General features: G+C 33.2%; 1 protein-coding gene across 1 annotated transcript; it reads right to left on the bottom strand.

The window, feature by feature from the left end:
- Positions 1-10,950: 10,950 nt before the first annotated feature.
- LOC108980956 (myb-related protein 308-like) lies at positions 10,951-12,318 on the bottom strand. Its single transcript, XM_018952021.2, has 3 exons — positions 11,982-12,318; positions 11,679-11,808; positions 10,951-11,473 (listed from the first exon to the last, which is right to left on the bottom strand). Exons 1-3 carry the CDS (start codon positions 12,109-12,111, stop codon positions 11,110-11,112), a joined length of 624 nt encoding a protein of 207 aa, XP_018807566.1. The 5' UTR covers positions 12,112-12,318; the 3' UTR covers positions 10,951-11,109.
- Positions 12,319-14,373: the final 2,055 nt, after the last annotated feature.

Below are 14,373 nucleotides of genomic sequence, written 5' to 3'. Positions count from 1 at the left end.
TATATTAATCTTGGTGCAACATGAGATCTAGTTTTTTAGAATAATGGTTAGGGTTGGGAAATTCGAGGATTTACACAGCAAAGCCCCGGCCCACTAACATGAAATCAAAAGAATCCGACTTCAAGAAGTCTTGAATTACTCAATTTTAGAGAATATATGGAGCTTAGCGATCAGCTACAGCAGCTTGCTTGAGGTTGCAAATGGTCTTTCACAACTAGCATATAAAATGATGCATGATCATGATTAGGATATTGGAGATGAATAAAGTCTTGATCGTCAAGTTGTACGTACCATGAAATTAAATGATTAATTAGTGAGATTGCCATGCAAGAACGCATTATATTATATTATATGTACATGCAGCTAGCTAGCAAGCATCAAATTGATGGACCGACCGTTTTTCAAGCTATGACTAGAGAAAGAATTCATAAGCCGGATGGTTCGTCGCTAGATCACACCTAGAACCAATAAAATACCGAAGACTGATGAAAAAGCTTTGACAAGGCCAATTGAGGCATGGTACGTATGCTGAACACTACAATATATGCTTTATCATTCAAAAAGGAGGGTTTGCGCAAGTTATACACCCTGATCATGAACCCTAGCCTTTTGCCTATATAAGATCTCTTGTGCTCTACTTACATCAGCATATAATATATATATATATATACACACACTCCTTGCTCAAAATGACATATATATTAATTAGAAAATTATGGTAGAGATTCTCTTTAATTGTCAAGTTAACTTAAATAGTTCAGTTTTAGAGAAGGATAGATACATTTTACATATGGACCTTACATCTTTTAATACTGCCCATATAAGTCCATTTTCAGACAGTATCGAGCCCTCATAAACACTTAATTTTATGTCTATCTCTCTCCAATTAGATATTCCAATTCGGCTAGGCAATTAAAGACGATCTAAATTTGCATATGTTTTCATGCTACCTCTAGTTTTTCCTTGGAAAGTGAAAATGCTAGCTTTTGATTAAATTTTTGACAGAAGATTTTTTTTATTATTAATAAATATATATATATATATATATATGATGATTTAATATAGTATCAGCTGAACAAAGGTGACCGTACTGATTTGATAAGATAGATATATAAATATATATATTTCTTTGTTTAGTACATTAATGTTTACTTTAATATATACAATAACATAATAAAATTATAATATTATATATAAAATATTATGAATATTTTCATATATCAACTTAAGATCTTAGGCCCCTTTGGATATGGAATTGGTCTCATCTCATCTTATCTCACCTCACCTCAACATCCAAACATTATTTAAATACAAATATTTTTCAAAGTCTATTTCATACTTTTTCATATAATCATTAAAATTTAAAATCATTCATTACAACTTTCTCAAATTTCTATATAAAATAAATAAAAATAATTCAACATTTTCAAATCTCAAAACAAAAATAATATTAAAAAAATAATATTTTAAAAATATTTTAACTTTATAATATTTTAACTCTTCTTTCCCAAAACTCAATAAAAATCTTAATTCAAATTATTTCATTATTATTTACAACTCATCTAACTATTATTCACATATTTATTTTCTGGTCATCAGACTATCCAAATGAGGCCTTTTAGTGTTTTCAGTATTTTCCCTTACTATAATGGAAGTGACTTTTCCCAGTGATTATTTTCGCTAGGAAAAGTCCTATAAATCGTCTCCATTGACTTTTCTCAGCGATTTATATCTCGCTGCATGTTCACTTGTATTATTCTTTCACTTCTGATCTACCCCAACGAAAGCTAAAAATTGATGCTAAAAGGTTATTTTTTTTCGGTATTTTTTTTTTGTCGCAAAAAGTACAAAATATCGCCGCAGTTATGATCTACGGTTCAACTCATAATCATTGGGAAAGAATAATTTCATCGATTTTTTATCATCGCCAAAAAGACTAAAATTGCCGCAAACACACATTTCCAACGTTTTCAAAACATCACTGCAACTAACTAATCAGTTTTGAAAACTCAATTGCGGTGATTAAAGACGATCTAAATTTGCATATGTAAATGTATATTCCCAACGATTTTGGAGTCTCTGCAATTGAGTTTTCGGTTTTGAATATCCAGATGCAGCGATTGATAAATCATTGCATTTGATCCATTCCCATGGATTTAAGATTGCCACAATTGCATATTTAAAACCGAAAATTCAATTGTGGCGATTATAAAATCGCTAGAAATGTATATTTCCCAACGATTTTAGATTATCGTCGTAATTACTGATTTTCAGCGAGTAAGTTTTGCCAGGAAAATCTTTTTGTTGCGATATTATATCGCCGCAAAGTTTATGCCAAGAAAAAATTATTTCCGGCAAATTTTACTTGCTGGAAAAGGTGTTTCAGAAAATTTTAAAAAAAAATGCAGAAAATTGAATACAAAAAAATTATAATACACATCCAAATTATATGTTCTTGCTCAAATAAACAAATGCACAAGTGGAAAGCACAAAAACAGACTTACAAATAATATGGTTTATTTGTAAATACACTAAGTAGAAAAGATTAAAAAGAGAAGATATTCTCAATATTAAAAAGAGTAGAAATAAGTATCAATATTCAATAAGCCTACATTTATTTTTTTAACTGACTCCTTTAAACTTAATGCATATCACTTGCCATAATATTTCCTGTTTTTCATGTATACTTTTTTAACATGACAGCAATCAACTACTCCATAGGCATCAATACGAATGTATGAATGTATGTTCTTCTCAACTCACACCCAAAAAGGTCATTATCATCCAAAGATGGCATGCAGTACCTCTTCCTTTTTTTGATCGGTACAGCAGTACCTCTTCAACTGAGAAAGAATGAAAATCGAATAAAATGTCACAATTTATCAAATGAGTCTCACAACCCGGAAAACAAAAATTAAAAAAAAAGAAGTAATAGCAGTAATAAATAAATGAAGGAAAATCAAGGGAGGATTGGATTAGAAAATTCGGGCATTAAGTTCTTAAATTATAATAATAATAACTTTTATTTTTGTGTTTTGGGGCCAAAACCAAAACACAAAATTCTCATCTCATCTCATCTCATCATTACACCTTTTTCAAATCCCTATACAAAATATAATAAACAATTCAACTTTTTCAAATTCCAAAACAATAATAATATTAAAACTTAATATTTTAAACTTCAAAACAAAACACAAAATTCTCATCTCACCTCCCAAACCTACCCTTAATCTTTTAGAAAAATGAACACTTTTGTTTTTAAACACCTGTTGTATTTTTTATGTTTTTTGAAAAAAATAAATGAGTATTATCGATTTTTGAAGAGAAAAAATTGCACTTCTTTATTTTCGTGGAGAGAGGGGCAAAGAATTAATTCTCTATGTTTTTTTCCTGGAGGACAGAAATAATATTGGCCCTTGGGGGATATGTAGGCAAGGGGTTATATGATCAGAATTTATTGGTGGCCGCAGTTAGCCGTTTGGGATTAATCATGCATGGATAGAAAGCTAAAATTAGAATTGCCCACTTGCATGCACATCTTGAATGGTAGATGGATCGGCAAAGTTTTCAAATCGTAGGAATTTCTCAAACTCATGTTTTCAGCGACATATGTTGTCAGAATCTCTGTTGATCACAACTTGAGTACTGGTTTGGGACGTCGTAGCTTCACCTAGCTGTAACATCATGTGGTCCTTAGCGCTAGAACTTGAATGTTTGGTAATTACTACAGAACTTTCATACCTTCCAGTACTAGTAATTGATCAGCCTTATTATCCATTCATATTGTCTTGACTTAATTAGGTTTTAAATCAATTAACCATGACTACCAATTATGATATTTTGACCATCCTCCAAACTGGTCTAGCAGGTAGGGGAAAATATTGCTAATATGCCCAACCCATTTGACCGATGCCAGTGATTGAGAGTGCATTTGGGTGTCTAAATTAAGGATCAAAGACATTTGGACACAATATGGATCACCTAATATCAATCTAATTTCTCAGCTTGGTGGAAATCCACTTAAAGTGATTGTTTTGAAATCCAAAGTTCAAATTAAAGAAACAGAAGATTTGAGAATTTGGAAGCCATGCATCTTTCTTTTTTCTTTTTCTTTTCTTTTTTTTTTTTAAGGAATATTGAGGGTGGATAAGCTGGGTTTGCCAGCTATGAGATCTTAATAAGGTGTTAGTGTTTGGTTTGTCCGTTAATCTTGGTTGGGTGGTTATTATTAGTTTTTGTAAAGGTTTTGGTTTGTTGTTTGGCTTGAGTTTTGGGATGTTTATGCAATTTTCCTCTGTCACAAGTACTGAGGACCTTTAATAAATTCGGAGTGGATCACTCATGGACATGTGACCTTCATCTTACTTTGATAAATTTTCTGTAAAGTCTTGTTGGAATTTAATTAGAAGTTTATTTGTTGTTTTTTCTCTTTGTACATGTGTGTATATATATATATATGTATGTATATGTATATATATACATACATATATATATATTATATATATATATATATATATATATATATACAGGGAGCATATCTTGCCTCCAAAAGTTTCGAGTTTTGGATAAAAGCTCTATCAAAATCCAGTCCTAGTTGATGCAGCAATACATGTACATACAAGGATGTGCGATTCCCATTAATTGCATCCAACTGTCTGCTGCCCCAATTCACCAAAGATAGAATATATATATATATATATATATATATATATATATATATTTATTTATATGAATCATTTGTTTGAAAATGGGAGATTAGCTACTAAAGTATGGGATCATTTTGTACTTCTTTTTGGTTACTCCTCTCCGTTAAGCTCTCCATGGAGGAGGCGTATAATACAATGGTTGCAGCTCTCCAAAAGGAAAGATCAAGTTAGTATGATAGCAGCTATGGTACCGATGATCATTCTTTCGGAATTGTGGTTGTCAATAAATAATTGTGTTCAATGGAATCTTGTCATCGGCTCAAGTACTAGTAATAAATCATCATATTACTCATTGGTTACATGATTTAAATGGCTTGTTAACCCAAAAAATATCTTAAGAGTCCAAGATTCTCGCCCTTTGTTGACTTCGCAAATTCATATATAATTAAGCTGCAAGTTAAAATAAAAAAGTCCTTGTTAGTTCACTTAATTGGAGACTTCCCCTAGTTGGAAAAATGAAGTTTAATATTGATGGCCAGCTTGCTGGTTGTGGAGATGTCTTGAGAGATGATGGTGGAGGTTTTAATTTCAGTTTTCTCTTCATTTAGGAAAGGAATTGAATATTTTTGCTGAATTAATGGCATTGAAGCAAGGTTTGCAATATTAATGTTTCACTACAAGAAATAAGGCTTTTTGCGGCGATTTTATGTTTGTTGGAAATAAAATCGCTGCAAAAAGGCTTTAATTGCGGCGATTTCTACATCGCCACAATATTTTTTCATCAAATTTATAAAATGATCTTTTCCAGCGATTTTTAATTTTTTGCGACGTAAAAGTTCATTGCAAATACTAAATAAATCTTTTGCAACGATTTTTACTTTTTGCAACAGAAGTATTCGCTGCAAAAAGTTAAAATTTATTTGCAGCAAATTATTAGTCGACGGAATTGTGAAAATTACTTTTTGCGGCAATTTTTTAACTTCAAAAATCGCTGGAACTAAAAACAAGATTTTTTTCGCTTTATTCCGACGATATTAAATCGCCGGAAAAAGTAATATTCAAAATTAAAAGTTACCAGAACCCGCAGACTCCTTCATTTTTCCCTCCCGCCCGATATTTCCCTCTCTCATTTCCCCTCTGTTTTGCAGGAAACCCCCGCCCCCTGACAGCTCTCTTCCTCTCCGGTCTCTCTCTCTCTCTCTCGATGTCCGCATCTTTCCCTCTCTATGTTTCTCTCTCTAAAGTCTCCGTGTGAGTACACAACGCCGACGGGCTGGAGTTGTTCTGCTCCGCGAGCTCTACGCCTCCTCGGTCTTGCTCCACCACCACAACCACCATGCTCTTCGTCCTCGTCGGTGGGTCATCTCTCCTCCACCGGCTCTCTCTCTCTCTCTCTCTCTCTCTCTCTCATCTCTCTATTTTGTGCTGCAAAGGTGCGTAATAAACAAGATTATTGTGTCTTTGATGTCTGCGTTGGTGGCTTAGAGTTGTGAGGTGCTTTGTGATGGAGGTAATTCTTTAATGGATTTGGGTTATGAACATGAAGTTAGGATTTTATTTCAATTTTTTTGTTAATGATGTTGGTGTTATACTGGCAGCTCTAGGGTTTTGTTTCATGTCCTGCTCCGACCCTCCCGGATACGGGGTGTTACATCTTTATCTTCTATATGCACATGATCTAAGCCTTTTCTAATTCATAACTCATGGTCTACATGCTGGTTTTAGCATATATCCAAAAAAGCATGATTATATTGGATGATTTAGGTATTTCTCAATATAGCCTTATTTGCCTAAAAGGGGAAAAAAAATCATTTGATAATATCTTTCATTAGTGTAATTGACAAGGTTGTTAGGCACACCTATGTTCATGGTAATTGACATTATGGCCATAATAAATAATCACAGTTGGGCTCATTCAATGCTATGCAGAAAATCCAAGAGGTAGCTGCCACATATACCAAGGGCAATGTTGCAGCATATGCTTTTGGTGAATCTCTCTCTCCCTCTGCTTTCCATATGTAAGTGCAGAGGTTTATAATGAAATCTTCTCGCAATTTAGGTCTTTGCAACTTGAGTTCGTTGTAGTTCTGACTTTTTATCTAACTTAGCTGTAGGTGGTAGATAAAAAGTATAATGCATGTTTTTCACCAAGTTCATTGGATTTCTAGCTTTCCATCTAACTTAGTTGTAGACTCATCAAAAGTATAAGATGCTCATTATGATTATCTAGCTTTCCATCCAACTTAGTACCATCTAACATTATTTTTATTTCAAAATGTTTGGGAGGAATCTTCTTGGTATTTGTTAACATGGGTTTTGATATCCCTGCAACTATGCAAATGAAAAACTAACCAGTCTGAAGTTTGCACAGCTTGCCACTCTAATTTAGAACAATGTCACTACAACATAAAGTGACTAGAAGATTTCTATTAAGTTGCATATAAATCTGCTTAGCTAATTACTTTGTTTCAAAGTCTTTCTTTCTTCATAGCTTCCTCCACTGCTACCATTTTTTGGTGCCAGCACTGCATTTGCAGTTCATTGTTATTCTGACTTCTTTCACTAGCTTTAAAGTGAGTGGACTATACCTTATTGGAACTTAATAAAGATGTTAAATCATTGTGTTTGTTTTACTGAATTTAAAGAATTGGTTGGTAACCTTGTTCATCATATATTAAACTTGGAGTTTCATTCCAAATTTATAATCTCTATGGTTATTAGAATTGACTTATTTTTATTTCTTATTTCAAAAGGTTTGAGAGGAATCTAGCTTCTAGCTTAGTACTACTACTACTGCAGCTTCTTATTGCATGATATATATATATATATATATAAATATATATATATATATATAAATATATAATTATAGCTAGGCAGCTTGCTGTAAAGAATGAAAGTACATTAATTAGCATATATTATTATGCTAATTAATGTGATGCAGGATTATTTCTTCTTGAATTCTTGTTATTATTATTATCTTTAATCTAATTTAGGGGTTTTATTATCTCATTATTTGGGTGTTTTTAGGAAAAGGCATTGATAATTATGCTAAGAGGAGAGTAGTTTTATTGAAGATAGATCACATTGTGTAGTTTTATGAGAGTGATCATATTGTGTAGTTATATGAGAGTTAGTATACTTAACAAAATAACTGGAGAATTCAATTGGATGCCTTCCATTTGATTCTTGGTATTGGTGAATGGTACTTTAAAGAATTTTTCAATTGTTATTGTCTTTTCAATCAGGTTTGCAAGTCAGCATTGGTTGTGTCTCTCTCAAATTTTTTTTTTTTCAATTACAAAACTTTACGAATGATCTCTTTTGCTGTGACTGTGTAACCCTTCCCCCCATATTGTCTTTCTCATGAATGTTGAAAAGGTTGAACTCGAATTTTAGTTCATGAAGAGATTACTCATCACCATCATAACACTGCCATCCATTGCCAGTCTTCTTTGTATGAGTATATCAGTCTTCATGACTACTCAATTTCATTTGCATTTGATATCCACATGTATTCTTGCACACTTTCAACCAATATCAATTTATATTATTATTTTATTCATGCCAGTTGGTCATTGAAATCATTCTATACAGATAAGCTTATGGATCTCATCTTTGACAATTCAAATCATAGCATCATTTCTGAAATCTACTGGTCTTAATTTCAGTTCATGAATAGAATGTAAATGTATTTTAAGTTAGGCTTATCCTCTTTCTAATACGGTTTGACAAACCTGCTCTGCTGCCGAATGGTTAAAGATGACTCCTACCTAGTGAAAATAATTTAAGTTTGGTTAGAAGCACTCGTAGCTTGAGGTCCTCATCTAATTTCAAAATTTTTTAATGGTGTTGCAGTTGATTTGTGTCTGTGCATGCTTGTGTGTGTGTGTGTGTGTGTGTGAGAGAGAGAGAGAGAGAGCAACAGCAGTCGGTAAATTGCTGTGTCAGCGAAGGTGTTCCAGCCACATCACTAAGGTGTAAATTTAAATAGTGAACTTTTATGTCCAGATACTTGAATCTGATGTGCAGTATTGAAGTTAAGTATTTGGTATAATCTGTGATAATTTCTGATAAGCCGTGTGATGGTTCTATTTATCTGCAGCAGAGTTCCTAGTTGATTGTGTACAGCTGGATCACAGTACTTAAATTCCTTACAATCAGTCATAAAAAAGTTTTCATTATTGTTCAGTGCTGAGATCATTTTCTATTTTTGCTCGATACATAATGTGTTTTCAACTATATATTCTTGACCTCTATTCTCCTTTTGATTCTTTAATGATCAACTCAACTCAACTAAGTGTGAAGCCCAAGTAATTGATTTGTTACTTATTAATTTTTTCCTTTTTTGTATTCCATCAATAGGTGCTTCCTGTGATGATTTATGTTGGAACTAATAATGAGAAGCTGCTAAAAGACCCCTTGTGTAAGTCTTTTTCATCCATTTGTGGTGATGATATTGCAGTTGTGCCATATAATTTTTTCCCCCATAAAAGCAGTTGTTCACCATCAACCATGCTAACTTTAAGTTAGTTCAAGAAAAGAGACTTGCCACCCATGTTTCTTAAAAAAATACATGCCCCCATTTTTTAAGAAAAAAACGATTTTTAATCATGGTTACGTCTATTTACCCTGCTTTGTATTGCATATTAACTACACTTGCATCTATAAATTCACCTTCATCGCCCCTCCCCTCTTTTCTGATCATCATCATGAATGCATGAGTCCATATCATGAATGCATGAGTCCATTCTAATACATGATCAATTTATACTTTATTTCCAGATTTGGGTCTTCAAGAACATCTTCTTGATGGTGATGAGTATGTTGCTGTCATCGAAGAATTCATGTTGCTGTTTTGGGCAATTTTTTTTAATTACCTGAAATCATTTCCGGCGACTATTTGCGGCGGGTTTTAGTCGCCGCAAATAGTTTTTGCAGCGACACTTACTCGCTGGAAAAGAGACAATCTTATTTGCAGCGATTTTAACCGCTGTAAAAAATATTATTCACGGCGAGTTTTGAACACGCTGCAAATAATATCAAGATATTTGCAACGATATTTTATGTATTCGCGACGATAGAAAACGCTGCAAATACTTTTCGCAGCGAAACGAGACGGAAATCTCAACATTATTTGCGGCGAAATTAATAATATTAGCAGCCAAAAAAATCGCTGTAAATAAAAATTTTTGGCGACGAATTTTGTAAATCGCTAGCTAATCTTTTAAAAGGCTCTACAATTGCGACGAAAGTCCGGCGCAACATAAATCGCTGCAAATAAGTATTTGCAGCGATTTATGGGGTTATTTGCGGCGAATTTAAGCGCCGGGAAAGGGCATGTTTCTTGTAGTGTTTACAGCTTGAGTTTATTAATGTTTCTCATTGCAGCACATATGTTCGGAAGGTAACTCAGTTGTGGGTCCGCTAGCAAAAGATGGTGTTAAAGGTTTGTCTGAAACTTTTTTCTTGTCTTTTTATTTTTGCCTAGATTAGCATGGGGCGAATTAAAATTGGATTTAACCAATTTCTCAAAGTTTAGACATAGGTTGTAGTTGTTATTATTGTTTTAATGTGCTTTGCTTTGAGATGGTGGTTAATTCAGTTTACATTTTAGTGTAAACTAATCATTACAACTTTTTCAAAATTTTAAATAAAAAAAAAATCAAATTTTTTCAAATCCCAAACAAAAATAATATTATAAAACTATATTCTTACAATATTTTAATTTTATAATATCTTTTGTTTAACTTTTTCTCTCTCATTTTCTAAAATTCAAAATATACTCGACTCAAACTATCTCATTACTATTCACTAGTTTGTTTAGGATTTGATTTAGGATTTTTGAACCCCAAGTTTTTTTTTTGTACATGGTATTCCTCCTCTGAAAGAAAGTGTTATATATTACTATAATTGGGAGTATACCATCCTTCTTCCTTAGAAAAAAAATAAAAATAATAATAATAACTTCATTTTATGCTTTGCCTAGAGAGAGAGAGAGAGAGCAACTTCTCTTCCTAATTTTAATTGATTAATTTCTCCAAAGAAACTAGCAATTAACGTGAACATCTGAACGAAGTTATATTAAGCAGTCGGCGAGACGTACGTACAAGCATCCAGCCAGAACCTCCCCCTGCAAAACTTTAATTTGCTGAAATCACTACAACAACATACAGACTACACCTTCTATATATATATATATATATATATATATATATATATGTACACACACACACTAGGTTTGAGCTGATCTTATATAATTTGTAACCTGCTTTAAAGATCGGCTGCAAACATAAAAAATACTTGGTTGATGTTTGCAGAAAGAAATTATAACTCTTTCACATTGAGGCAAACAAAAACTTTCAGTGGTTTCTGTCCAGCTGATCAGCAATGTACCACATGTAAAAAAGTACTGTCGTCCGCTACACTACTTCTCTATGTTAAAATTAAAGGGGGACAATGTTCATCATGATGTACAAACTTGATTCATCGACTCCATAAATGGAAGGCCAATAGTAAGATCAAGATTCAGGTCGGGTACGCTGCTAATCATACTAATGTTGGTGTTGCTGATGATCTCTGGGTCAGTAGCAGAATTCAAGAGTACTACTGGAAATTCCTCTGCTTGAGAGTTCACTTCTTTGTTGTATGTATGGTTATTCGACACGAACAACAGCTTGCTAGGGCGGGTGAGACGAGTACGTCGACCCAAGCGATGGTTGTCGGGATCAATGCCCATCTGAGCCAGTCTTCTTTTAAGATGAGTGTTCCAGTGATTCTTCACTTCATTGTCTGTACGGCCCGGCAATCTTCCAGCTATCAACGACCACCTAAAATATTAAACCCAATTTTATACATTAATTAATAAACATCAATATATATATGTCCATATATGATGTATTAATCTTAACGAAATAGCAATATATATATGCTTTTAATTCATTTTTCAAGAATTTAATTGCTTATCCAAAGGCTAATTACTATTTACTGAACAGGTATATATATAAATTATACGCTGAGCTGAGATGTCTGAACCTGTTTCCAAGGAGTGCATGGAGCTTGATGATGAGGTCCTCTTCATCTTCACCAAAGTTGCCTCGTTTAAGGTCTGGCCTTAGATAATTTACCCATCTTAATCGACAACTTTTACCACAACGAAGCAAGCCTGGATAAAAGAACACGGCAAGACACCATTAATATGTACTTAATCTGAAGTCCTCAAAAAGGGCAGAGGAGTAATTAAGAAGAAGAAGAAGAAGAAGAAGAAGAAGAAGAAATATTTGTGGCTCTTGTCTCGACACATGCATCTTGTTTTAGAATACAAATATAAATAAATACCTGCAGCCTCAGGAATCGACCGCCAGCAACCTTCTCCATGTTTGCGGATGTAATCAATGAGCTTCTGGTCTTCTTGCTTGGACCAAGCGCCTTTGTTTTTCCCTTCCTTCTCACAACAGGGTTTTCTCATTGTAACCCTATCAAACAATTAATCACAGAGAAGATGGAGATTGGAGCAAGAGGCGAGGAGTTGACAAACAACGTACGAGAGAGAGAGAGAGAAGATAGATCGGTGTTTTCAAGGCAACGAAGACCTTGAATGAATAAATTAAGGATCACATAGGGCCATATAAAAAGAGTGGTTTCTAGCTGGAGTTTGACTTTCAGGTAGCACTTTATATATACGTACGTATCCAAACCACATATATCATCTTTCTCTTGTGGTTGGTATAACTGTTCCCCTGCACCATCCATTTGCTTTTAGGTTCAGTCAGTCACACGAAAACGTACAGTAATATCTCTCTTACCAATATCTAGTTCAAATCACAGTGGCTTTAATATTCTCAGAAATATTATATATTTATTTTACTACCTGAAAATTTATACGGCCTCTAGGTCAAGCTAGCAAATGTGTTTATGCTAAGGTTTACAACGCCGGCAAGCTGTTTTGGCCGTTCAAGCATATTAAGGCCACCTTTAAATTCGAGAAGTGTTTTATCTCATTTCATCTCATCATTATAATTTTTTAAAATTTTTATATAAAATATAATAAATTAATAAGATCATAAAAAGATCACTTTCTATATATACATACATATGTGGTATCTCTTTTCTTTCTTTCTATCTATATTTTTTAATAATGTTATATATAGTTTTAAAATATATAAATTCAAAATTTATTATTAAAAAAATAATTTTTTTATATAAATTTTATATTTATCCATCTCTTTTAAAAATTCTTTTAAATTTATATACTGTAAGTATTATTATTAAATTTATATACTGTAAGTTGAATTGTTTATTATATTTTATATTAAAATTTAAAAAAATTATAATGATGAATTGAGGTGAATTGAAAGAAATTATGATTCCAAAAGAAGCCTTTATGGGGGTAGGCTGGTTTCACACGTCATTTCTTCATGCAAAGCCATGCTTGGTAGTATTGGGTAGGCTTGGTCACGTGTTTGATTCCCGATTGACCGTTAGATTTAAACAAGGAAAGTACTCTTCCCACCTGCACAGTCTTATCCATACAAGCACACGTGGAACAAGAACCACAATCAGAAACCTTAGGACATGTCCGGTTCCATAATTATTTTAAAAAAATTTTAAAAAATAATAAAAAAAAAAGTACGAACTGAATTACAGGAGAAAGTTCCTATGGATCAAGAACTTCCCTTTTTAATCAATCATCGAGGTTCGAAAGGTATAGAAAATTCAAACGACACACATAAAGAGGAAAAAGAAAAAACTAATAAAGCATCGAAGAATTCATAAATCCAGCTTTTTTCATTGATTTTCACAACTATAGAATCTACTTTATCGCCCAACTGAAAGCCTGGAACTGAAAGAATAGAAAGATCGGCAGAAAATTATTACCATATCATTTCATGAACTAGTTCAAGTAATATTAATATATATATATATATATATATATATATATATATTTATAATGGATTGTTGTGCTGCCTTGCCCAGATTTGTAAAGCCGAATAGATGATGAGGTTGCAACACAATAAATAATCAGTTCTTCTGCGTACAACCGGCGCGAGTAACCGTTGGGAAACCGGCTAATATTTTATTATTAAAAAAAAGAGAAGAAAAAAGAAAGAGACAAAAATAACAGAGGGAAATACAAAACAAAGAAATCGAAAATCAAGAGTATTGTCGTCGTCGTAGGTCTGCACTGGTGTTCATTGTCGTGGGTAGCCGATCGCGAGCAGTCGAATCTGCACCAGTGGTTGTCGTCGTGGGTAGTCGAAGCTGCTGAAAGTGGTTGTCGTGGATAGCTTGAACTGGTGGTTGTTGTTTGCAACTGCAAACCTCTCTCTCTCTCTCTCTCTCTCTCTCTCTCTCTCTAAAATATGATATCCTTTGCAAGCTGAATAACCGATTGTCGCTATTTACAAAACAAAAAAATTGTCGCTCTCCACTGGGCAACTCCTCATCAGAGTAAGGTTCATCTTCCTTCAAACACTATCTACACAGTATACCCACTATCAAACTTCAGAAATTGCTGCACACACAAATCCCATGGTCACCCACCATTTCACCACCATTTTAGATAACATATCCTGATCTCTATAAACCCCTTCATCAAAAACAAAAACCAGAACAAAAAGTAAAGAAAATGTTTATACTTCCAAATACCTGTTTTGGTTGTTTAGGAAAATAATATGAAGGGGAAGGAAAAAGCTGGTTAAGTTGGTTTTGAGGAAGAAAAAATTATTTA

The sequence above is a fragment of the Juglans regia genome, chromosome 15 (genome assembly GCF_001411555.2).
Source record: "Juglans regia cultivar Chandler chromosome 15, Walnut 2.0, whole genome shotgun sequence".
Classification (NCBI taxonomy): Eukaryota; Viridiplantae; Streptophyta; class Magnoliopsida; order Fagales; family Juglandaceae; genus Juglans; species Juglans regia.
Note: the sequence above shows the minus strand (reverse complement) of the source record. Positions and strands in the feature narration are given on the sequence as shown.